This window comes from Orycteropus afer, unplaced genomic scaffold (assembly GCF_000298275.1).
Source record: "Orycteropus afer afer isolate SDZICR_OR568_19922 unplaced genomic scaffold, OryAfe1.0 scaffold00020, whole genome shotgun sequence".
Lineage (NCBI taxonomy): Eukaryota > Metazoa > Chordata > Mammalia > Tubulidentata > Orycteropodidae > Orycteropus > Orycteropus afer.
The window spans coordinates 8,177,431-8,203,061 of NW_006921607.1; the positions used below are offsets into that span (position 1 = coordinate 8,177,431).

Genomic DNA, 25,631 nt, shown 5'->3' on the forward strand with positions numbered 1-25,631 from the left:
TGCTAATTCTGTCACCTCTTTGCCCAGAAGCCTCACATTTTGAAAGAGGACCCTGGAGAACAACTTGAATGAACTGAAATCATGAGCACCATGATGGCACTTTAGGCACTGTGCTCCTGCCTGGTGGCATGTGCCATACCTTTTCCCCTGTACAGTTGTGCCTATGTTATGTCTGATCTTGTTACTTGTTGTTGTTGTTGTTATGTGCCGTCAAGTCGGCCCGACTCATAGCAACCCCTCCTTGGGTTTCCGAGGCAGTATCACTACGGAAGTAGGATTGCCCAACCTTCCTTCCGAGGAGTAGCTGGTGGGTTTGAACCACCAGGCGTCTGGTTAGCAGGCAAGTGTCTTAGCCACTATGCTACCAGAGCTCCCGATCTTGTTACTAGAACCTTATAAGAGCCCTGTGAGTCAGGAGGTTCTGAGGCTCTATTTTCAGAGACAGAGTTCTACATTCAGACATAGAGGCTCAGCAAGGAGAAGAATGAACCCAAGTTCCCAAGTTGGTTGGTGGCAGGTCCCAAGGACTGTGACCCTCCTAGAATCCAGAAATAAGATGTTATCCAGTTCATTCATCAGCATCCCCACCTGGGGTTTTTCCTTGGGCCACAAACTCACAGGACAGGGAACTCATTTATCCAGGCAGCATCTCCATCTTTGGTTTATTTTGTTCTAAGGAGACTGGACTTGCATCCTAGGCATCAGCTTCTCTGGCTTCAATAACCAAGTCTAGTTCCCTTTCCTTCTTCAAGCTTTTCAAGCCCAATGGATCTCACACATCAAGATGGCCTTGGAAAGACCAAGGGATGCAAACACTGGCAACCTAGAGCTGTGTTTTCTCTCCTGATAAACTCATCTCTTAGTGTTCCCTCCCTGTCTAGATACACAGGCTTCATGTTTTGTTTATGTTTCCTCTGATGAGTAAAAGGTGTCTGCGTTTCCACCATCAGTGAACAAAGATTTTGGTACAGTGTGATGCTAGCCTCTCTACCTATAAGGATTACATGTTCAATCCCCCAGTCTCAGTGTGACTGACTGAGGCAACTGGAGTGAGTACAGGGACTCGATGATGGGAAGAAGGTAGAGGTAGTGCTGAAAGAGTGGAAAGGGGCAGACTATAAAATCCAACCTCATGATTTTGCTCAGGATAGCAAAGTAATTAACCTAGAAAAATATCATGAGCCCAGAATATGGAATGCATCCATGAAGTTTTAAGTCCATTGAACCATCCACCCACCCTCTTATCCATCCACTCACCCTCCCGTCCATCCTTCCATCTTTCCACCCATCCACCCACCCATCCATCCCACCCCTCATCTATTCATGTTTCCATCTGTCCATACTTTCACCCTCCCATCTGCCTATCTGTCCATCCATTCATCCACCTGTTCACTTGTCCATACATTCATTCATCCATATGTCTATCGATTCTTTAATCCATCCATCCACCCACCCACACATCCATCCATTCATTCAAACTTGCCTTTTCCTGACTAGCCAGGCTTTTTTTTTTTTGCTATCCACGATGTGCCAGGTTCTGTGATACATGCTATTTTAAGAGAAGAGGCAGAAAGACACCTGAATCAAGCTCCCTGCCCATGGTCTGCCCCAAAGGAGCTGGTCCAATCTGTTCAGCTGTTCACTGTGATGCCTGCCGAGTGCTGGCTGCTGAGAGGGACAAGTAGATGTTCAGTCTCAGCCCAATCAGAAGATACAAACCACATAGTAGCTTAAATAGGGGAAGTTTAGTATGAAGAATTATTAACCATGATCAAAGAGTAACTCTAAGATATAAGGAAACTCTAGATAGTATTGTTACGGCAGAGGGGGAATACAGAGGAAGGACAAACATGCCTAGGGCTTCAGATCTTGCTGGAGACAATGTGGTTCAGCCCACCCAGATGCAGAGAAGTGCCCTGGTTAGGCTCAACCAGAGCTGACTGGAGCTGCTGGACAAACAATAGGCCACTCTTTGCAGTGTAGGAGGGGGAGCCGGAGGCCTGCAAATAGGCAACTGGGCTTGCAGTGCAGGCACAGCGGGGGCGGAAGGTCTTCAGAACCTGTGTACAGGCCTCACATGGGGGCTGCTGCCTGCAGGCTTCACGGGGCACTTGCAGAGGGACACTGGTGCTGATGCAGACAGGAGGCCTTCAGAGTGGATGGGCCAGGGGTTGAGGGTTGAGTGGGATGCTCTGGTTTTGGTTTGCAGCAGTCTGTGGAAAGGCTGTCTGCAGGTTCAGGCTGCAGGCTTTCAAGATGGCATTCTGTGGCCAAGCCTGGGACAAGCTTCACTGGGTGTTCTCACGACCCTACTACCCATCCTGCACGATGCTGCGAATCACAGGCAGCCCCTTCCTCTTGCAATGTCCTTCCAGAGCCTTCTATTGAGAAAGGTTGACATTGTGCTCACTGTAAAGGAGAAATGCTTAAATGAATTCTGCTGTTATCACAGAACATAGAAGGGGCAAGTGGAGCTGAGAGGCAATAGGCCTAGTGGGGCAGGAAGGGAAGGCTCACGTCATCTCATATCTAGTTCCCCTCAGATACCTTCCTTGGACACCTTAACCCTGAACATATGTGCCACATGTTTCCTCTGTAGGCCTTGCTGTTTGCTTTCCCTGGAATGCCTTTACCTGAACCTGTTTGGCCATCATTAACCAGCTCAAGGCAATCTTCCCTGACCATGGGCTAACACTCTCTCTTTTCAACTCCCCAAATCCCTTGGTTTGTTTCTTCCCTTGTGACCCTGATACCCTGTGATCTTATACCAAGGTTGCTTGTTTCCGTGGCTCCCCTCCCCACCAGACCTCCTGTGACCAGCCTCTGATTCTCCTCTCTGACACTTCCCAGAGCCCAGCACACACAGTGCATAATACAGGGTGGTGAGTGAGTTGTGTGCACACATTTATGCTGAAGTTTTATCCCAGGCTTGCTCTAGCCCTGAGCCCTGCACAGGCCACATGGGGAGCCTGATTCCCAGCAGCAGATGGGGGCTGTGAACTCGAGTCACCCTTGCTGGGTCCCCAGAGAGTCCCCTTCATAGAAGGGAAGAGATAATACTGTATTTTAGGACTGGCCCTATTGTCAGTGTCTGAGGTGGGGTGGGGGAAGGAAAAGGTGGTTAGGGAAGGCTCCTCGAAGAAGAACCCTCAAGCTGGCCTGGAAGGATGGCTGAATTTGGAGCCCGTAGCAGGGAGGGTATAGTAAGGGGACAAGGCAGGGTGGTTCTGGGGACTGGGGGAAGTGGAGGTCAGAGAGGTGGGCAGGAGTCTGAGTAGGTGTTCCTTAGAAGTCTTGGTCTGGGCTCTGGAGCTCCTTGGATCCAGATTCAACCTGGATTGCACTACATACTTGCTGGATGACCTCAGGAAAGTTGCTTGACCTATCTGAGCCTCAGTTTCCCTGTCTGTAAAATGGAGGAACATGCAAAAGTATCTACTTCATAGGATGGTGGTAGTTAGGTGCCATTGAGTCCATTTCTGACTCATAGTGATCCCATTTGACAGAGTAGAACTGCCTCATACGGTTTTCTTGGCACTAATCCTTATGAAAGGTGTCCTGGTGGTACAGTGATTAAGCAGTTGGTTGTTAACCAAAAGGTCGGGGGTTCGAACCCACCAGCTGCTCTGTGGAAGGAAGATGTGGCAGTCTGCTTCTGTAAAGACTACAACCCTTGGAAACCCAATGGGGCAGTTCTACTCTGTCCTGTAGGGTTGCTATGAGTTGGAACTGACTCAACAGCAATGGCTTAGTCTTTATGGAAGCAGAGTGTCAGGTGTCTCTCACAGAGATGCTGGGGGGGTTTGAACTGCACATCTTTCAGTTAGCATCTGAACACTTAACTATTGCACCACCAGCACTCTTTCCTACCAGGGTAGTTGTGAGGATTCTGTGGGCTGGTGCATAGCTAACACTTACATGATGCCTGGCACAGGTGAAGGGCGTCAGCATCATGGAGGCCCACCTCTCCTCTCCCCTGCAAACATAAAAAGGATAAAACAGTTATCCAGGTGGTTTGAGGGAGTTGCCCAAGACCACACAGCTTATGAGGGTAGTAACTGGAATTGGGACCCAGGTCCCAGGACCCATTCAAGGGGTGCTTCTCCAACCCCCTCCTGCCCCATGTCTTTCCTGCTTCATGCCCCCACCCCATACTCAAGGTGGCCCTGGGGGAGGGCAAGGAGGGCCAGCGGACCAGAGCCAGAGACACACTGGGGCAGGTTGCCAGGTGTGAGGAGGGTATGAGGCCTGCCTGTCAGTCTGTCTGTTGGGGGCGGGCCAGCAGGGATCAAACGATGTTATCTGTAGTGCTGCCTGGGGACTGGCTTCTCCAGCTCAGGCCCAGATCAGGATGGAGACAGCTGGGCTCACCCGGTCCTGCTCTCACCCTGGCCCTCCCTGGCCTCAGCCACACTGGGTGATCTCAGGAGGTTCTTCTCCTCCCCCGGCCTCAGTGGCCCCTGTGCACAATGGGCACAGTAGCTTACGTGATGTTTGAGACCAGTGGGTCCCCCGTTGGGTGGATGAAGAAACCCTAGATCACCAACGCTCTCTTCCCCTGGGACTATCCATCAAGAGTGAGTGAAGGCCCTCAAGGTGTCCCCAAGCCAAGCCTCACTGAGGGCTCATGAGGGCAGAGCAAAGACTGGGCGCCTTAGGCCCGGACTCTGCCTCAGCTCTGGGGCTGCTTCTCCACGTGATCTGAGCTCACCTCTGCCTTCATTGACCTGCAGGATTGAGCCTTGAGAGAAAGCCCCTACCTGGCACTTTCCACTCCTCCCAGTTTCTCCCCCAGTAGGGTGCATCCCTTGGCCACTAGCTCCCATGAACCCTACGGTGAGTCCTAGAGGAGCACAAATCCCCGTCAGTCTGGCCAGGGTCACCCAGGCCTTTGCCACTGGTTCTCCACCCCTGCACCACAAAACCCCTTTTCATCCTTGCACAGCTGGCTTCTTCTCCAGCCTCTGGCATCAGTTCCGGCATCTGCTGCTCAGAGGGTCCTTTGGGCTGATGATGCATTGGTCCCTACCCTCTCCATCTCATCCCTCTGCTTTGTTGGCTTCCTCTGCCTTTGTCCCCCTCAAAACAGGGACTGTGATTATTGATCTGTTTTGTGCTGTCTCCCTGTTTGGGTTCCTTCCCCAGGGCAGGAATCCTGGCTGCCTGGGTCACTGCTTCATCCTCTGTGGCCTGTATAGGCCTGGCACATAGTAGGTGCTCATTAAATGCTTGTTGAAGGAATGAGTGAGTGCCTACTGTGTGCCCAGCCCTGTGGGAGGTACTGAGCCCAAGATGCTGCTCAGGCCTGGCATCCCCTCCCCAGCACCCACCCTCATGCAGATACCCAGTCTCCCCAGCCACCCTCGTCGTCTGTGCTATTTACGTTGGAACAGATTGACATGTCATGTGACCTGTTCTTGGGGCCTCTAGATAATTATCTGGACCTTATTAAACCCTTAATTATCCAAGCAGCTAATCAGTCTCCTGAATATAAGGGCTTCCTCGTTCCAGGGTCAGGAGGCAGGGGTCGGTCAGCTTCAGGACTTCCCGGGCTCGGAAGGTAAGGACAGGCCTCGCAGACAGTGCCATATCCAGCCCTATCATTTTACAGATAAGAAAACTGAAGCTCAGAGAGGGGATGGGACTTGCTAAGTTACACAGCAAATGGTGGCAAGGCCAGGGCCCAGACCCATGTCCTGACTGTAGCCCAGTGCTCCCTGCTCACGGGTAGCCACTGGACATGCAATTTTCAGATACGTAACACCTGGCTACAGGACTTAGGAAAGCTCAAGGAGATAGCAGATTCAACGGACCTCCTTGAGCTCCTTCCTAGACCAAAGGGAGATGCAGTAGGGAAATGTCCCAGGCCCTGCTTTGCAGGAGCTCAGAGCTAAGCTGAGACCACCAGGACTTGGGCATCTAGAAGCATTTGTCAGGTGGAGAGGGAGAGCAAGGGACTCCAGGTGGAGGAAAAAGTGTGAGAAAGGATGGAGGTGAGGCAGCAGGAAATACTCCTCAAGATACAGATGGAATTTACGTAAGGACACACTCAAACTGGAATCTTTAAGGTGGGGTGGCGGGTGGCAAGAGACTGGAGGTTGAGAGAAGGCTTTCTGGTAGAGGAGGCAAGAGCTAAAATGAGCAGGTGATGGGTGGGTGGAGGTCGAGCATTCTAGGAGGGAGGTAAAGCTTGGGCAAAAGCACAATCTAAAGCCAAACCCTGGCATTTACCATCTGTCCCAGAAAGAAATACCTGTACAACCATGCTACCCTGAGCCTTTATTGTTCCAAGAGGGCAAAAAACCCTGCTCCAAGCGACCTTCACACCTGGCACAGTTCTGGCCTGGAAGTGGGGAGACCAGGTGGCCTTCGGTCTCTGGGGCTTAGTTGCCTCATCTGTGAGATGGGGCTGGGGCTTCTGGGCACCTTCACCAGCCCCTGTAGCTCTGGTACCCTGGCACAGACATTCACTGTCCCTCTGGGATGAATTTCAAAGATGGGTACATGGGTGCCTGGCACCTGCCATGGCCCATGAGAGTGTGTTCATAGAGACAGACGAAGTGCCAGGTTGATGCTTTTCAAGTCCAGAAGGATATTTAAAACTTGAGTGAGATGAGAGAGAGAGAGATGAAGCTTTGATTAGTGAATATTGATTTTGGGCTGACACATACTCCCCTGGCTCTTTGTACGCTGGCTTCTTCTCACACTTTAAGTGTCAGCTTAAAGATCTCCTGAGAGAGGCCTTTCCTGGCAATGCGCATGCCCTGCCTTCACTCTATCCCATTTTATTGCTTCATCTGCCACTGCCTCCAGAGTCTACGAGTCAGGAGGGGTAAGACAATCTTGGCCATGTGCACCTGGTAGCCTGGTCTGCCTGGCATATAAAACCCCTGGCACATGTTGTTGTTGTTATGTGCCGTGGAGTCGGATCCTACTCATAGCGACCCCTCCTTGGGTTTCCAAGGTGGTATCACTACGGAAGTAGATTGCCCAACCTTCCTTCCGAGGAGTGGATGGTTCTGAACCACCAGCCTTCTGATTAGCAGTCAAGTGCCTTAGGCACTACGCTACCAGAGCTCCTGTCCTGGCACATAGTACCTGGAAAAAAAAAAAAAAATCCACTGCCATGGAGTTGATTGCAACTCATAGTGACCTTATAGGACAGGGTAGGACTGCCCCATAGGGTTTGCAAGGGTATAATCGTTATGGAAGCAGACTGCCTCATCTTTCTCCTGCACAGTAGCTAGGGGTTTCAACCACTGACCTTTTGGTTAACAGCCAAGTGCTAACCCATCCTCTAGGCCTTCTTTGGCACATAGTAGGCACTCAATAAAGGAGCTCTGATAGCACATTGCCTAAGACATTTGACTGATAACCAGAGGTTGGTGGTTTAAACCCACCAGCCACCTCATGGAAGGAAGCCAGGGCAATCTACCTCCGTAAAGATTTACTGCTATGGAAACCCAATGGGGTCATTATGATTCAGAATTGACTCAATGGCAGTGAGTTTGGTTTGGTTCAGGCACTCAATAAACACAAGATGAATGAGTAAATGAATGCAGACCTAGGCTTGGGTCTGGAGAGGTGAGCCCACAGTAGTGGCCCATCTCAGTCTGTGCACCAGTGGGACCCTCAGTGGCCAAGTTTGTTGTCAACAAGTGTTCCGCTGGGTTACCCCCCTTCTTGGGCCTGGCACAGGCTGGCCTCCATGGGCTCCTCCTTGATTCGTTGCCTTTTTAGCCAAAGCTTAAACCTGAAATCAGCACTTGGCTTCTGGTTGGGAGAATTCCAGGCCTTGGTAAGTAGAAGGGAGGAATTTCTGGGGGATAGGGTGGGGTGAGGCTTTCCTGGGAACCCTGAGAGGTTTGAGGTGGGAGGTCCTTGTTTAGTTCTGCTACTCAATACCTATGAGACCATGGGTATGTGCCTCGGTTTCCCTGTTGGTGAGGCAATGTCTAAACAAACCTTAGGGCAAACAACAGCCCCTTAGGGCTGTATGTTGAGATTTCTGGGCTCCTTGGAAGGAATATTGGGAAATCTACTTTCATAGAGATACCGCCTCGGAAACCCAAGGAGAGGTCACTATGAGTCTGGATTGACTTGACGACAGTGAGTTTTTTTTTTTTTTAAATGTGGAAAATGAGGCTGGGCTGGAGGAGGTGGGGACATTGTGGGGTGCAGGGTCAGGGAAGCAGAGGGCTCCCTCATTCCCACATGCAGTGGGAGCTTCCTGAGCCAGAGGTGTGGGATCTCCTCTGTAGCCCCGGCATTTTCTGGTGCTGAGGTCCACTTGCACCCACAAATAACCACAGTTGAGCTTCTCACCAACCCCCTAATGCAGGCTGGTCAGAGTGTATCATACCCGTTCCACAGATGAAGAAACTGAGGTTTAGAGAGGGAAGTAACCTGCCTGAGGAGACTTCAGAGGCTCCATGTTTAATCTCGGAGCTCTGGCAGCGTAGTACCTAAGGCACTTGACTGCTAACCAGAAGGCTGGCTGTTCAAACCCACCAGCCACTTCTCAGAAGGAAGGTTGGGAAATCTACTTCTGTAGTGATACCATCTCGGAAACCCAAGGAGGGGTTGCTATGAGTCGGGTCTGACTTGACGGTGCATAACAACAACAACAACAACATCACGTTGAATCTGGATGCACCTTGACCCCATGAGAAGGCAGTCATGTTTACCGAGCTAGTTAGAGTCCAAATCCTGGCCTCCCAAGATCCCCAGGGGCCTGGTCTGCTTTGGGGTATAGGAGCTTGGTTCCCAGGGGCAGCAGGGTGGCAGCCAGTTCAGGCCCCTCTGCACAGGTGGAGCCATGCTGCGGATCCTGTTCCTGGCACTCTGCGGGCTGCTGACAGGCACGCGAGCTGACCCTGGGGCCCTGCTGCGCCTGGGCATGGACCTCATGAACCGCGGTGAGGGTGCAGGCCAGGCGTGGGGGGTGGGGTGGGCAGCAACAGCTCGTGTTGGCATGCCTGGAGCATCCTGTGATCCTCAAAATGAACCCAAGAGCAATGCGTTATTATTTTCCCATTTTTACGAAGGGGGAAAACTGAGGCACAGAGATGAGGTGGCTTGTCCAAGGTTCCCTCAAAGAAGAAAATCCTGTTCCCTTGGGGCTTCTTGTTGGCCCTCATGGCCGAGTTTGGTGGCCACAGAGGCTGTGGGGGTTATAGACCTGGCTTCAAATCCCAGTCTGCCCACAACTTGCTGTGTGACTTCAGGCTAATCACCTGCTCTCTCTGTGCTGCTGATTGCTCACCTGTAAATGTAAAATGGAGAGAAATGTATAATGGGGTGGTCAGTTCTTCCCCATCAGGATTGAATGAAATGTGTAAAATCACCTGTGGGGTGAGGTGAGGAGTCCTTAGTAAAATTTAGTTTCTATCCCCAGCTCCTTGACCCTAAGGTAAATGGAGTCACAGATGCAAAGGGCTAATGACAATTCTATCAGCTCAGTGCTTGTCTCCTCTCTGGGAATCAGCCTGTGACCATACTGGCAGTGTTTCTGCCAGGATGTCATTTGGGGTTGGGGTCTCCAGGCCTGGGGACTCAGAGTCTCTAGGGTTCAGGCCTAGAATCTGCATTTTCTCACGCTCCCAGGCACGTCCCTGAATCGCCTAGATCTGGGCATGGCAGGCCCATCAGATAAGGTGGCAGGCAAGGGCTCGTGATATGTCCTTTGCTAACAGCTCCAGCTCCTCTGGCGTGTTTTTGCTGTCTTCCTCCAGCCACAATGAATTTTCACTCTTCCCTTTCTTTCCCTCCCCTTCCCCGCCTTTGCCCTTTCTGTGCTCATGCAGGAGTGGCCCCCTTTGTATCTCTTTGCTACCTGGTAAATTCCTATTCCTCCTTCAGAGACCAAGCAATATGTCACCTCCTCCTGGAAGCCTTCCCCAACTCTTCCCTTCCTGGCTTGGGACTCATGTGGTTCCTACAGATCCTATGCTCACCCTATTATAGTTTTGGTCACTTGTTACTGCTGTCAAGAGTGGTTCTGTCTCCCCCATTAGGCTGGAGAAGACTGGGGCTGGACATGGTTCATCTCTAGGTCCCCAGCCTTTCCTAGCCAAGGGTTGGGACACAGTGATTCTGGGGACACAGGGTGGCACGACCTATGAGTGGTGTGGGCTTGGGAGACCCAAGAGATTGGCCCAAGCAGCCAGGAGAGCAGTGGGGAGCCCAGCTGAGTGTCCTTCCGGGCCCCCTTTCCAGAGGTCCAGAGTGCCATGGATGAGAGTCACATTCTGGAGAAGATGGCAGCGGAGGCGGGCAAGAAACGGCCGGGGATGAAACCCATCAAGGGCATCACTAAGTGAGGGGGGCCTCTGGGGGCTGCAGTTGGAGCAGAGGGTGGAATGGGGACCTGAGAAAGCTGGTGTGGGGCTTGGGCCTCTTCCTGCCTCTTCACTGCCTTGCTGAGTGATCTTGGGCAGATCACTGCTTCCACTTGGACCTCAGCCTCCTCAGCTATCCACTGGGAACTATTCCTGCCCTGCCTATGAGCCAGGTTATTAGGAGGTAGAAGTGAGGTGGGCAAGTCAATCTCCAACTGCTTGTACACAGCAGGGACTCACTGAGTTCACGTCAAATTGAATGAAAATCCTTAAATGGCAGAGAAGGAAAGGTATCAATAGTCAACTAACGACAGGGGCAAGTCCGTTCCATTGCACTTGTTGTCAGGGATTGATTGGAAGGGATTGCCTGAAAGACGTCCTGGGAAGAATTCTGGGGCACTAAAGGAGCTCTGGTGGCATAGTGCCTAAGGCATTTGACTGCTAACCAGAAGGCTGGTGGTTCAAACCCACCAGCCACTCCTCAGAAAGAAGATTGTGCAATCTACTTCCATAGTGATACTCCCTTGGAAACCCAAGGAGGGATTGCTACAAGTCGGATCTGACTCAACAGCAGTGAGTTTGGTTTTGGTTTTGGTATCGGGGCTTAGTAGGAAGTAGGACTGTGATCACTTAGTATTGCCTGCCAAGAGCTCAAGATGGGCAGGTGGATACCACGTCTTTGCTACCCTGGATCCAGACTGATGGTTCTCAACTAGGGGTGATTTTCCCCCCAGGGAACAATGGCAATGTCTGGAGACATTGGGATGGTGGATTCAGATGCTACTGGCACCTAGTGGGTAGAGACACTGCTAAACATCCTACAATGCACAGACAGCCCCATAACCAAGAATTTTCTGGCCCCCAAATGTCAATAGTAGCACTATTGGTACACCTTGATCTTGGCAAAACTTCCCATTCTCCCAGTGGGAAACTGAGGCCCATAGAAGGGAAGGGAGAAGTCCAAGATCATACAAAGTATCAGCCAGGCATTCTACCTCACACATGGTGAGTGCTTTCTGTGTACAAATTGGTTTATGACCAGCCTTTTGTTTGGGTTCCATTGCAACTCTATGGGAAGGCTTATCCTAGCAGCACAGGATGAGGAAATTTCCCTAAGACTTCCTAGCAAGGTGGTGGAGGAACAAGTCTAGGGCTCCGGTCTCATCTTCCCAGTTCTCATTCCTGTGGATGCCTATCCCCTCCCAGTCTAAAGGTGAAGGATGTCCAGCTGCCTGTCATCACACTGAGCTTCGTACCTGGGGTGGGCATCTTTCAGTGCGTGTCCACTGGCATGACCATCACTGGCAAAAGGTGAGTATCAGGCTGGCAATTGGAGGAGGATGACCTCTCTGTCTCACTCCTTGATGCATGTTTATTGAGCACCTACTGTGTGCCACCTGAATACTGTGGTCTAAGATGATGCAGACTTGGTTCTTACTTTTTCATGGGCAATAAAAGACTGAAGAGTTGGTCTAGAATAAAGGCAGCTTTGGGGGTAAGGAATCAAGAAAGAAAGTGGTCATTGACTTCTAGGAAGTGGTGACAGCTAAGCAGAGTTTTGAAGGATGTGTAGGAGTTCACTAAGGCAAGATGGAGGGGAAAGGCTAGATGTATGACTGCGGGCAGGTCCTATCCCCTTCTCTGTCCTATCAGGTGGTTTTTCTCCCAGAGCTGCTAAGATTGTGGACAGAGAGAGGGCAAGGGTAGTGGCTTCAGTGACAGAGATGCCTATGATGCCCACCTGTCCCTTCCTCCAGCTTCATGGGTGGAAACATGGAGATCATTGTGGTCCTGAATATCACAGCCACCAACCGGCTTCTGCAGGATGAGGAGACGGGCCTCCCCACATTCAAGAGCGAGGGCTGTGAGATCATCCTGGTCAGTGTGAAGACCAACCTGCCTAGCAAGTAAGAAGCTCTGCAGCTGGAGCCCATTCAGGCTGGGAAGGAAGGCTGATCCTATGTCAATGCAGTCCCCAGCATCCCACTCCCTCAGCCATTGTACTTCTTGGTTTTGTTCCTTCATGCCTTGTTCTTAAATTCCTGACATTTGTGCATCTGTTTACCCCTCCCTCTGTGCTTGTGTCTAGTATGCTACCCAAAGTGGTCAACAAGTTCCTAGACAGCACCCTACACAAAGTTCTCCCTGGCCTGGTGAGTGGCCCAAAGAAAGTGTGCACCCCTCACTCCCGGGCTTACTTAGACAATGGCTGACAAATCCATCTTTTCTTGGGTGCTGACTCTGATCGATTGATAATGACTGAATGGCATGCTGGTGAGAAAGACTCGGAGACTGTGGATGGCTCAGTGTGAGAAGGTTCCATGATCACCTAGTGATGTCTGCCATGAGCATAGGAGGAAGAAGTGACAGGCTGTATATCATATCTTTCCAATCTTGCTTAGATTACCATTCTCTGTGGAATGAGTGCCCCCTGACTTTGCAGGCTGTAGTCAGGAGATCTGGGTTCTAGTCCAGGCTCTACCATTACTGTGTGTGTGACTTGGGGTCTCAGTGTTCCCACCAGTCCCTGCCAGGACTCTTGGTACTCCTCCTCATGGAGTACCATTTAGCTGTGAGGAGTGTGGTCCTCCATGCAGGGTCCCTCAGCCAAGAGTATTTTCCAATTCCAGATGTGTCCAGCCATTGACGCAGTCCTGGTGTATGTGAACAAAAAGTGGGCCAACCTGAGTGGTGAGTGTAACTCCAGCCACACCACGTCCCCATATGGGGAAATTAGGATGACTGGACTTTGATGCCCCACTTCCCATTCCAGTACCTGCCCCCAGCCTGGCCTGGGAACTAGAGGAGGTCTGATTGTCCATTGCCCCCCATTGTCCAGATGGGAAGCCTAAAGCCCTGAGGGACTCTGGGGTCCTTGCTTCTCATCCCTCCGTCCAGTGTTCCATCCATCCTCCTGGGACTCCAAGCACAGCAGCCATTCTGGGCTCATCTACAAGCCTTACCTGGAATAGTAATCCTGATTGTGGTGATACCTGACTCTCCTTGTCAAGGGAATCTGCTACCTCTATCACCTTGGGGTCCACAGAACTCCTGGTCTTCAGAAGAGGAAAGCACAACCGCTGGGACTATAGGAGTTTGGTCAGTGGTGTGGCCTAGGATAAGTCACTTCACTCCTCTGAGCCTCAGTTTGCTTCTCTGTAAAATGGAGCTGATCATCTTGACCTTACTGTTGTGAGATCCAGCCGCAATAGCCTTTAGGGAACGCTCAAACTATGGGCTCTCAGAGTGACATGACGAGGGTGATGTTCCAGGCTAGGCACTGTCACCTCCATCGTATAGATGAAGTTACTGAGGCCCAGAGATGCTAAGGAATTTGTGTTGGAACACAGAGGGCCTGGTTTCCTCACCCAGGCCAGTTTGAGTGGCCTTCTCTGGGCTACCTCTGGGGCTGATACCTTTCTGAGTGGAATCTTCCTCCTCCCACAGCTCCTATGCCTGTGGGGCAGGTGGGCACTGTCAAATATGTCCTGGCATCCACACCAACTACCACAGCCAGCTACATCCAAGTGGACTTAAGTGTAAGCAGCTGGGCAACTCTCAGGCTCACTGACTGGGGTGGGAGAAGCTTGCACCAGGGCAGGAGGGTGAGGGGCCCCCTCAGCCCTGGTTGACCCAGACCCACCGTGAGACTAAACCCTGCCACTGGGGCCTTCTTCTTTCTTCCCTAACCATGAGCCCTGGATTCCCTGAGTTGATTTCTGGGACTGCTAACTTCATACCTTCTCCCAAGGCTGTTTGCTTCTCCCAATGAGTGACTCACCCAATCATACCCCACCATTGTACAGACAGAAATACTGAGGTCCAGGGAAGAGGCAGGACTTGGCTAGGGTTCCACAGTGAGTTGGAGGCAGAGGTGGGCCCCACTCAGGTCTCCAGAGCCCCAAGTGACTAGGACAGACACATCTTCCAGGAATGGAAAGAAGTATTCTAAGATGTCATGTCCTTGTGAAGTCTCTCTTTATGTGGTTCTTACATGCCCTGTGTTGCTTTCTGCTTATCTTTGTCTCCTAAGAATAAAACTGGAAACACATTCTGTACAAATGAGGACCCCAAACAGTGAGCTTCGGGTTAACTGAGGTTACCAAAGCAGGCTTAGATGGAACTGCCTGCGGTCTAGTGACTGATTCCCTTATCTTCACAGGCCTCAGTCTGCCTAGCTGTACACTGGGAGGGCTGGACCACTGTAGCCTGCTCTGGCTCTAACATTTAATGACTTGATGATTTGGCTTGAGCCTCCTGAACATGGGGGATTGAGACGTACCCCAGCCACACTTCCTCACGGCTAAGGCTGAGTGTCTTCCTCCTGCTGTCCCACAGCCTGTGGTGCAGCAGGAAGGGGGAGAGACGATCGAGCTTCCTGATGCCAGGGAGGACCTTGAAGTCCCCGAGAACTACGCCGAAGGGTCGTCACAGGTAGAGCTCTCAGCCGCCTTCCTCACAGCCGAGCTCACCCTGCTGCAGAAGTCCTTCGATGTGAAAATCCAGGACATGAAAGTGAGCTGCCCATGGGTCCCCATTCTCCAGTCTGCTTCCATCACCTGTAATGAGAGTCAATGCCTGGCTTGTACATCCAGGAATTATCCTGGAGTTGTGGGCTACACTAGGACTGGGAGATGCCAGGGCTGATTGGGGTCCCTATCGTCAGTTCATCCCACCATCCACCATCCCTCTGTCCATGTAACTATCATCTACAACTAGCTAACTATTCATCAACATGTATCTCTCATGCATAGGCCACTCATCCACTTTCTTTTTATCCAATCATCATCCACCCATCCACATCTCTTTCTGTATTCAAGCCTTAGGCTATATCCTTCCAACTGTCATCTGTCCATCCTTTTATATCATCCAAACAACACTTAGTACAGAGCCTTATACTGTTGAAAGACTGAATCTATGCATCTTCTATCTTCCATCTAAACACCCATCTACCCACATAACTCTCTCTTATTCATCCTCATGTTCATCCACTCAGTTAGCTATTCATCCATTCTCCTATCCATTTATCATTCCACCCATCTATTTGCCTACCCATTCATCCACTCACCCTTCAATGAACCATTCATTCATCCCTTCCTCCTTCCCTCCATCCATTTATCATTCCATTCCACCATCTTCCCATCCACCCATTCTGCCATCTATCTGCGCACTTATTCATTCAACATTTTCCCAGCATTTGACCATATGCTAAGGTCTGTGGGTACAGGGATATGTAAACCACAGTCTTGGTTATCCAGGAGGTCATTATCTAGTTAAGCACAGACCTAAGCATGAGTAATAAGTGTTGTGACGAAAGGAACCTCAAAGGCTGTATCTTTTTGAATTAAAGATGTTTATTAGAATAGTCAGTAATCCTAACCTTGATTTTTATTTTGTAGATTGGTAATATGCCCCCACAAACCACCAAGACTCTGGCTGGCTTCATCCCTGAAGTGAGTGCCTCAACCACCCATGGTTGCCACAACCTGTCCTGTCCTGTTCTCCTACACTTGAAGGGACAAGGGACTTCAGATGCATAATTTCAATGCCACATCACGAAAGTATCCTGACTTCTCTATAAAGTACTTTTGGGATTTGGCACAGACACAACAGAAATATCTCAGCTTTTTCTGTGTCCAATACAGAAATAGCCATCTTGTGAGTTTTGTCCCTTCTGTTTCCTGATGGACACATCCCAGCCTTTGCATGTCATACCTCTTGTGTCCAAGGCAGAAATTGTCTATTTCATGAGACTCCTTGTTTCAACTGAAGCCACCAGAGTGAGGGCTGGCCCTGAGGGGACTTTCCTGGTTTCTATAGGTCGCTGAAGCCTATCCCAAGCCAAAGCCCTTGGTGATGGAGATCAAGATAAACAAGCCCCCCAAGGTCACCATGAAGACAGGCAAAAGTCGGCTTCACCTCCATGGCACCATAGAGATGTTGGCTGCTAGACGGAAGAGCAAGGCTCCTGTGTCCCTATTCCTCCTGGAAGTCGTGAGTGTGGAATTGATCCCCCTTAGTCCCACCCTCATCGACATCAAGGCTGGAGGGAGAGATTTTAGTTGATAGCTGAGTAATGAATTGGAGGGCTCTTGATTAATCCCAACTGTGTAACCCTAACCTCCCAGGCACTGTCACCTGAAGTCTGAGCCATAGATTTGCCATTAAACTTTTGAATGGCTTGGAAGACCAACAAACTGAGGGCCAATTGTTTAGTTCTTCCTTTCTCCCCCCTCTCTCCCTCCCTCCTTCTTGTCTCTCTCCCTTCCTCACTCTCTCCAGCATTCATTAGCACCTATGTGGGCAGTGCAGGATTTACCTAGGGAACCATGGGAGCCCACAGAGGCCCTAAATCCAGTTTAGAGAAATCACAGTGGACTTTCCAGAGGAGGTGATGCCTGAGCTATGTTTTGAAGGATGAGCAGAGTCTGGCTAGGGAAGGGGGTTGATGCTGGGGAGGTTGGGGCTGCAGAGAACGCTAGGCAGAGGATGTGGCATGTGTAAAGGCCTGCAGCTATGATGCATATATGCAGGGACCTCCAAACGGTGCCAGTTATTTTGAGGGTACTGTCCTGGACTGGGTAAGGCTGGGATAAGGAGCCCGGGCTTGGGGCATGAGAAGACTGTGGGTTCAGTCCCTGAGACTGGGGTGGGCAGATGAGGATTCACACCAGAGTTCCATCTGACACCTGCTCTGTCTCGGCAGTGGTGGTGGTGCTGGGAAGGTAGTAAAGCCCCCAGCTTCACCAGCTCTGACTAGGGAACTCATTGCCTTTCCCCCTGCCACCCATGTCCCCAGCACTTCAACCTGAAAATCCAGTACTCAGTGCATGGCAACAGGCTGAAGATGGCCACATCTCTGTACAGGTAAGAGCATGCTGCCCCACACTGGCATCCTGTGCCCCTGTATAGGCATTACCCACCCTGGTTCCTGCTCCAGGCTCTCCCCCTGATCCATTCATCACAGCCACACTACCAGGCTGCTCTAGTCACTATCCCTGACCTAGAACTTTCAATGGCTCCCTATTTACTGTCCATATGATCTTTTCTCAAATCTTAGCCGGGCACGCAAGCCTTTCTCAAATTCTCCCACCTCTGTGCTCACTATTCCACCAGGCTCTTGTACAGTTTGTTTGCCCATGAATCCATGTCTCCTTTTCCATCCATGGGCCTGTCAGTCAGGGCCCAGCTCAAATGACATGTCTTCCAAGAAACCTTTTCTTATACTAATGACAGCTGACATTTATAGAGCTCACTGACATGCCAGGCATTGGCTATGCACATTATATTCATTATCCCACTTCATCCTTACATTCTGGGAGGAGGACCCTATTAATATCCTAGCTTTATATTCACTTGCTCATTAATCTTGCATTTGCCTAGATCTTTGATCTAACTTGTATCGGGCCATGATTCCTTAATTTGCAAAAAAACATAATTCCAACTTTGATTTACTTAAGCCTAAAAGGATATCATTTGCTTTATATAATTGAAAACTCTACAAGTAGGTCTGCCTTCAGGCATGGCTGGATCTAGGTACATAAGCAAAGACCTCAAAAGTCTGTCTCCCTGCTCCCCTTTCCTCTGATGTCCACTTTTTTGGCTGAATTCTCAGGTAATATTTTTCTCACAAAAAACAAAAACAAACTCACTGCAATCGAGTTGATTCCGACTCATAGTGACCCCCATTTTGATTCCTGAGATGGAAAATCTTTGCAGAAGTAGATTGCCCTATCTTCCTTCTGTGGAGTAGCTGGTGGGTTTGAATCTTTTTTTACATCATGATAAAAATGGCGCCAGCAATGAGAGGGCTCTTGTCCAATTGTTCTAACAAAATTATCAAGATCTTGTTGGTTTAACTTAAGTCACATGCCCAACCCTAAACCAATCACCATGACTGGGAGATGTATGTTCTGATTAGCCAGGCCTGGCTCATTCACTCTGGGGTTTCTTGGTTTAGTTCTACCTGAAAGCCTTGGAATGATAGCAGAAAATGGAAGATCTGTTACTGGATTTGAAAACAGATATGAGTCATTGGAAGATCATTGTCACAGAGTCTGTTCTGGTGCCAACATGTGCTAGTTTCTACTAGAGCTTATGCAGGAGAAGGAGTGAGGTGAGAGGCCCGACTCTATTGCCTGCAAGGATCTGGGCCTGACCACCAGTTGGACTGCAAACTTTTGCACACTTGGCCTGGGGCAGGAGCAGTAGACATGGTCAGGAGTCCCAGAGGGAAGAGTCAGGACAATAAGAGGAGTTACAGGAGAACTGTGGGAAACAGAATAGGTTGTAATGAAAGGTGGTGAGTGCCCCATCAGGGGTAGCATGTAAGCAGAGGCTTATGAGCACCTGGTCTAGAGGTTGTACTATTGCATCAGGGAGGCCTTAGGGTACTTGGGACTCTCTCCAAGGCCAGGGGCCTTGGCTCTGATCACTCTTTCCCCCTTTTCCCCCTGTCCTGCCTTCCACAGATTACTGAGTCTGTCCCGGGAGTCCTCATCAATTGGCCCATTTGATGTAAGTGTTCTGAGGGCTTCTGCCTGGTCTGGCTGTAGCACAAGACTGGGCCTAGTCTACCTTGGGGCTGCAGGAAAGGGGTTCAGAACTAGACAGAGGGTGAATAGAGCAAGGTCATTGTGGGCCCTGGGACTCTGATTTCTGTGTGACCTTGGGAAAACCTTGGCTTCTCTGAATCTCTGTTTCCTTTTCTAGATAGAAACTGGATTGATTTTGAAAACATTGCTATGTGTAGTGGCAGCTTAGGTTGGCCTTCGTTGGCCAAGCTGTTATTTTTATTAGTCTCTCTGGTCTCAGGACCCAACACAGACCGTGAGTTCACCAGGTGCTAAAAACAACAACAGCGGCAGCAGCAACAGCACTTAATGAGTTTTTACTCTGTGCTATTGTTTTATATAATCTCATTTAATTCTCATGGAAGCCCTGTGAGTAGGTACTATTCTATTCTGCTTTTACAGATGGAGAAACTGAGGTGCACAGAGGTGGTGAATGAATGACTGAAAGTAGAATTTTCTGTTGGAGCAAGAGTGGGTTCCACAGGGCCCTACTGCCTCTCTGAATTCCCCTATCCTGACACTGTGACCCAAAGCCACAGGCATCACCTGAAGGGACACAATGGTGGTGAAGAGCACAGGCCTGCCTCTGAGGCCCAGTGTTGACAATGGCTGGGCAAATTATTTGCTGTCTCTAATATTCACTCCTGTTCCCCTCCCCACCAGCCCAGCCAGAGTAGGGGTTGAAAAAAATTGTTGAAGTGAATGAAATTGAATTGAATTCGATGGTAGAATGTGGGTATTTTCTCTTTTTCTTTCTCTCTCTTTCCCCCAGGAGCAGGAATTGACTGGCTTCATCACCAATTATCTCCAAGAGGCTTACATCCCAGTTGTCAATGGTGAGGGCTCTAACAGGCTTTGATTTTTCTGGGGCCAAGAAGCACTTTCAGCAGGAAGGGATGCCACTTGGGTGTTGTCAAAGTCCCACCAGGAGTTCTGGGGTGGGGAGGGAGAGCTAAAAGGGAATGGATGGTCATTGCTGAATCTCTGAGATCAGTGCAGTCTTATTGTCCCCTGCCTGGGGACAAAGTCCCCTCCCACTATTTGGACTCTGATCTTGACCCCAGACCATCAGTCAGATCTCCACCCAGACATGGTACAGTAAATACATGGCGATCAGGCTTATGCTTTCTCTGCATGTGCAGCTGGCAGACATCATAAATCAACCAATGCACTATTTCCCACTAGTCTGTGCCAGGCAGCCACTCCTTAATCAACTGCAGAGCAAGTAAGCTGAGATGACTCTTACTGTATTTCTCAGATGTGCTCCAGGTTGGGCTCCCGCTCCCGGACTTTCTGGGCATGAATTACAACCAGGCTGACCTGAACACAGTAGAGGTGAGGGGAGAGGCTGGGAGGGCATATCAATCAACACATTCAGCAAATGGGTGATGAGCAAGAGCCCCTCACAAACTTGAAGGAAAGGTAGGAAGGGGAAAAGCCATCAGTATAATGCTGCCAATCTGAAGAGCAAGATCTTGTCCAGCAGAACCTAGGCCCATCCTGGCCAGGGCTTCCCAGGAAGAGACTTGAGCTCTGCTAATATCTTGTCTGCCCCCTTGGGCAAATTATTTTACCTCTCCATGCCTCCATTTTTCTGTACATAAACGAATAATAGTAATGGTGATTTGGGTACTGACCTCAAAGGCTGTCCTGATGATTCATTGAGACAATTCACCTAAAGGTATACAGTAAGTGCTCAGCACTGCCCTTGGAGTGTTAAATGAGCATTTAGTCATTCTATCCCTCCAAGTCACCTAAAGGTATACAGTAAGTGCACAGTAAACACCAGCTTTCCATTGCATGCCAAGCACTGCCCTTGGAGTGTTAAACAACCATTTTGTCATTCTATTCCGTACTCTAGGAGGTAGGGGGCTGGTCCCCACTTGAGAAAACAGGCACAGATTGGTGAGGGGACCTCCCCAGGGTCACATGGCGAGTCTAGTCCAACCTCTGCCCTTTAACACCACACTGGTTTCCATTTCCTGGCAACATAGCTGTTCCATCCCACCTCCAAGCCTGGGTGGGCCTGTCATTGCTCCTCCCCCACGCTGGCCCTTTGCTTCCTGCCAGAACGCTCTGGTACTGAATTTGAAGTTGGAATGACCGTGGCAGAACTCACCCGCCAGCTGCCCATACACCACCAACTGACTGTGCCCCATGAAGGGGGTCCCCTGATTGGAGCCGAGTGGGCCTGGCTGCTTCCTTTGCTGAAGAGTGAGTGGAACAGGCTTGAGTTGGGGCCTTGGCAATAAACAGGTGAAAGGCCCTTACAAACACCTGCTGCTTTAGCCTCTTTATTTATGGCAAACGGACGTGTGGCTTTTCTTCTCCTTCAGAAGGTTTTGGGTCTAAGAGCAGCTCAGGCTTGGAGGGCAGCCAGTTATAGCTTTGGGGGCAGGCTTGAGCACATATTGAGCACCAGCTGAATACCAGACTCAGAGCTTTACTGGGATCATTACATTTAATTCACACAATGACCTGATGTGGAGAGGGCAACATCCCTACTTTACAGGTCAGGAAATTGAGGCACAGGGAGGTTAGCTTCTTTGCCCAAAGTCACAGATTTAGCCAGGGCAACACTCATCCCACCCACTTTAACTGGCTCCCACCTGCTTCCAACCTGGGTAACTTGAGGATGGCCCCACTCACAGGGAACCTGCAGAGGGCCCCCGGTACTTCAGGAGCTCCCCTGTGTCACCTCCTTTAATCCTCACAACAGCTGAGGCAGGTAGGGACTGTCCCCATTTCACAGATGAGGAGATTGAGACTCGGACGGATGGAGTGACTGGCATGGGACCAACTCGCAAGGTGGGGGACAGAGCTGGGTTTGGAATCTGGGCTCCAGAGCCACCCTGCTTGGATTTAAATCCTGCCCCTGCCTCCTTGCTGCTCTGTGCCCTGGGCAAGGTGCTTCACCTCTCTGAGCCTTAGTTTCCTCACCTATAAGATAGGAATGCCAACCTCAGCAGGGTTGTTGTGAGGAGTCAGTGGGTCATGTCGTGGAAGTACTTACCTCAGTGCCTGACACACATGTGCTTAATCAATGTTAGCCACAGGTGGGTTTCTGAGGCCAAGAGATGTGAGCTGGTGTTCTGTGTTGAGGTGTGGGTGGTGACTGCATGGCTATGTGCCAGCGGTTATGTGCATTGGTGCTGTATCCTAATGGGCCAGGGATGAGGGTGGCCTGCTAAGGAATATGCATCTCCAGGGTTGGTGGCTTGTGTGTGGTGTGTGAATCTGCCTGTATCTGTGTGTCTTGGGTCCACTTGTCTGTGGTCTGTGTCCAAGGGTGTCTCAGGGTCTCTTAGAGGACACCGGTGCGAGGATCACCTCCCTGACATTTGCCATATCTTCTCCATCACCTCTCCTAGGACTTATACTAATATCATTCTTTAAATTGATTCCCTTGAAAAATACATTATATATTATAAATAGACTCTGAAAATCAACATCATTTGCTAGAATATTAAAACAAAATCTATAATGGAAATAAACGTATGTTGGGGTGCATCTGTGATCAGTTGGTGTTCCAGCCTTGGAAGCTTTTTGGGTTGGCGGCCATGTGTCTGTGTGTCAGCATGTGTACCTGTCAGTATGTCTGTGTCTCCATGGGGGTGAGTCTTTGTACATTGTGCATGGAGCGGGGGGGCTGGTGGGTCTCTTCATATAGGTGGGTCTGTATCTGGACACCTATGTGTATTTCTGTAGGTGGCATGGGGGCCGGGAATCCAGGACTCCCAGAACCTGGGGAGCCCTGGCAGGTCAGCCCCATTCCAGCCTGGCCCTAGACTCATGCCACAGAAGAGGGAGGGCCCTTCCTCGCGTTGGCCTGGATGCCAGGGCCATCCCCTTGTCTCTCACTATTGGCCCTAATCCTGTCACCCATCATCTCCTTAGGCTCTGGGACAATGGGAGCCTTGACACAAGATTGGCGCCTGGGTAATCCATGGGTGGCTGGCGCCCGACACTAGGCATGCCAGAGACGCCCCCTTCCCCGCTCTGCCCTTAGGTATTCACACAGCACCCTCATGGCTATCTAAAGCCTCACCAGGCCTAGTGTGCATATGGGGAAACCAAGGCACAGCTATTTGCACAAAGAGGCTTTGGATTCTTGTACTGGCTCAGCTAGGGCCACACTTGTGGCCTGGCACAAGTCACAGCGCCTCTCTGAACCTCATCTGTACAGTGGGAGACGGGTTGGGTGTTCTGACCTCTAATCTGATTCTTTGAATCATCAGTTACTCTCCATTTAGCCTCGACTCGTTGAATAATGGATAATGGCAGCTAGGCCAGTGTGCACCAGCCACTCCTCGGGAGGGAGACTGGGCAATCTACTTCCGTAGAGATACCACCTCAGAAACCCAAGGAGGGGTTGCTATGAGTTGGATCCAACTTGACGGCAGTGAGTTTGGTTTTGGCTTGGTTTAGGCCAGTGTGGGGAGCACTATGTTGTGACCCCACTCCCTGGGAAGCAGCAATGAAGATTCTGTTTCACCGAGTCCCTGTGTGCACTGTCCACCTTCAAGACTCCCACAGCCTAGATGAAGAAGCAGAGGCTCAGAGAGATGGCTTTGTCACCTGGGCTCACTGTGAGTCTGAGGGCACGTGGTGTGTATGCTTAAGATGTTAAGTGCTAGAGTCAGCCAGCCTGGCTGTGCTTGCTCCTGTGTGCCCTCAGGCAAGCCACTTCCTCTTGCTGAGTCTGGGCCCTTAGACTGTATTTTGGGGAAATAATAGTATTGACCTCACCAGCTTGCTGTGATGACTGGATGGATTATCATATGCTAGGTGCCTCGTAAGGAGCTCTGGTGGCACAGTGCTTAAGGCATTTGACTGCTAACCAAAAAGTTGGCAGTTCAAACCTACCAGCTGCTCCATGGAAGGAAGATAGGGCAATCTATTTCCATAAAGGTTTACCACCTTGGAAACCCCATGGGGGTTGTTATGAGTCGGAATTGACTCAATGGCTGTGAGGTTTTTTTTTTTTTTTTTTTGCAATGTCTTGTACACAATAAGTGCTCCATAAATACTCGGAGTCAGTTTTCCTTCCTGTTCTCTCAAGCAAATGTCTTAAAAATATTGGCAGTACCAAGTACTGGGAAGGATATGGATTAGCGGTAGCTCTCATGTACTGCTGGTGGGCGTGTCTAGTGGCCCAGGCACTTTGGGGAACTGAGCCAGCAATAGAGCTAAACGTGTGATTCTTTACCCAAGAGAAAGGAAAGATAAAAACATATTTTCCCAAACAGACTGGACAGGAATATTCATAGCAGCTTCATTCCTAACAGCCAACAGCTGGAGCTGGAAACAACCCAGGTGTCTCTACATAGGAGAATGGATCACAAGCTGGGGTGTATCACATAATGGAGTAGTATACAGCAAAGAAAAAGGACAGGCCATTACCTCACATTCAAAATGGATGAATAGGAGCCCTGGTGATACAAACTGTTAAGCACTCAACTGTTCACTTAAAATCTGGTGGTTCAAATTCACCCAGTGGTCCTCCCTTGGAGAAATACCTGGTGATCTGTTTCAGTAAAGATTAGAGCCAAGAAAACCCTTTTGGGCAATTCTACTCTGTCACATAGGGTCGCTATGAGTCAGAATTGACTCAACATCATCCCAAACAGCAACAGTGTGTGAAAGTAGGGCAGTGGGGGATCAGTGGTAGACTTCTTGACTTCCATGTGGGAGACCCGGGTTCAATTCCCAGCCAGGGCACCTCAGACACAACCACCTCCCATCTGTCTGTGGAGGCTTGCACGGTGCTATGATGCTGAACTGGTTTCAGCAGAGCTTCCAGACTAAAAAAGACTAGGAAGAAAGAAAGACCTGGCAATCTATTTCCAAAAAGTCAGCCAATGAAAATTTTGTGGGTCACAACAGTCTGATCCTGTTGTGCACGGGGTTGCCGTGAGTCAGGAGCCAACTGGATGCTAGCTAACGACAACGACAGCAACAGGTGAAAGAAGCCACATTCACAAGAGCACACACACTCTGTGTGAGTCCATCTACGTAAACTGCAAGAACATACTGACCTTACCCACTTTGTCTGAGATCAGATAGTGGCTATCTTGGGGGCAGTGACTTCAAGGGAACACATTGTGGGAGTGGGGTGGGGCTTCTGGAGTGTTCAAGTTATAAAAATGTATTGAGCTGTGCCCTTTTCTGTAATATTTTATACAATAAAACTTAAAAATATAAAAAATATTTACAAAACAGTTTGGTTTGGTTGAGTAACACTTAGGATGCACCCTGTAGGGTTAGGGGTTTGGAAGTTATTGGGGTGAATGAGACAAATGCCTCCTCCTGCCCCCACAATTGCCATCTTAACCACTGTCCAGCACAGCTTCTTAGAAGGCAGGAAAACGCTACTCAGTTTCTGGCCCATCTCATCTCCCTGCAGGAGACAGGCCCACAAACAAACACACCGATACACAGCTATCACCCAGCATGTCGCAAACTCCAAGAGAGTTAACTTCAAGGAGCTGTAGGGGGCAAGGTGGTACCTCACCCAATTTGGGGTTAGGGAAGGCTTCCCGGAGGAGATGTTGCCTAGACCAGTACTTGCAGAAGAATTGTAAACAACAGCCTAGGTCCTTATAGTAACCTGCAGGGCCCCTCACCTTGGCCACATCTCCCCCACTGCCTCTTGCCTACTCCCCTCCAGCCACACTGGCCTTCCTGCTGTTTCTGGAACACCCACCCCACTTTAGGA

The 25,631-nt window shown here is 50.1% G+C and overlaps 1 protein-coding gene across 1 annotated transcript; it reads left to right on the plus strand.

Annotated features, from left to right (window-relative positions):
* Window positions 1-8,818: 8,818 nt before the first annotated feature.
* On the plus strand, window positions 8,819-21,016 carry BPIFB6 (BPI fold containing family B member 6). The gene is made up of 15 exons (XM_007934562.1): window positions 8,819-8,918; window positions 10,219-10,318; window positions 11,547-11,651; window positions 12,098-12,247; window positions 12,430-12,493; window positions 12,971-13,031; window positions 13,788-13,879; window positions 14,679-14,855; window positions 15,740-15,793; window positions 16,161-16,334; window positions 17,140-17,207; window positions 18,812-18,857; window positions 19,686-19,749; window positions 20,172-20,248; window positions 20,984-21,016. The coding sequence occupies exons 1-15, from the start codon at window positions 8,819-8,821 to the stop codon at window positions 21,014-21,016; spliced, it is 1,365 nt and encodes a 454-aa protein (XP_007932753.1).
* The last annotated feature ends 4,615 nt before the right edge of the window (window positions 21,017-25,631 follow it).

What these genes read in the sequence shown, in the direction of transcription:
- BPIFB6 (XM_007934562.1), top strand. Translation starts at nt 8,819, where the DNA reads ATGCTGCGGATCCTGTTCCTGGCACTCTGCGGGCTGCTGACAGGCACG. An exon ending in CCCATCAAGGGCATCACTAA is followed by an intron (nt 10,319 to 11,546) that starts GTGAGGGGGGCC and finishes ATCCCCTCCCAG; the next exon opens with TCTAAAGGTGAAGGATGTCC. An exon ending in ACAAAGTTCTCCCTGGCCTG is followed by an intron (nt 12,494 to 12,970) that starts GTGAGTGGCCCA and finishes TTCCAATTCCAG; the next exon opens with ATGTGTCCAGCCATTGACGC.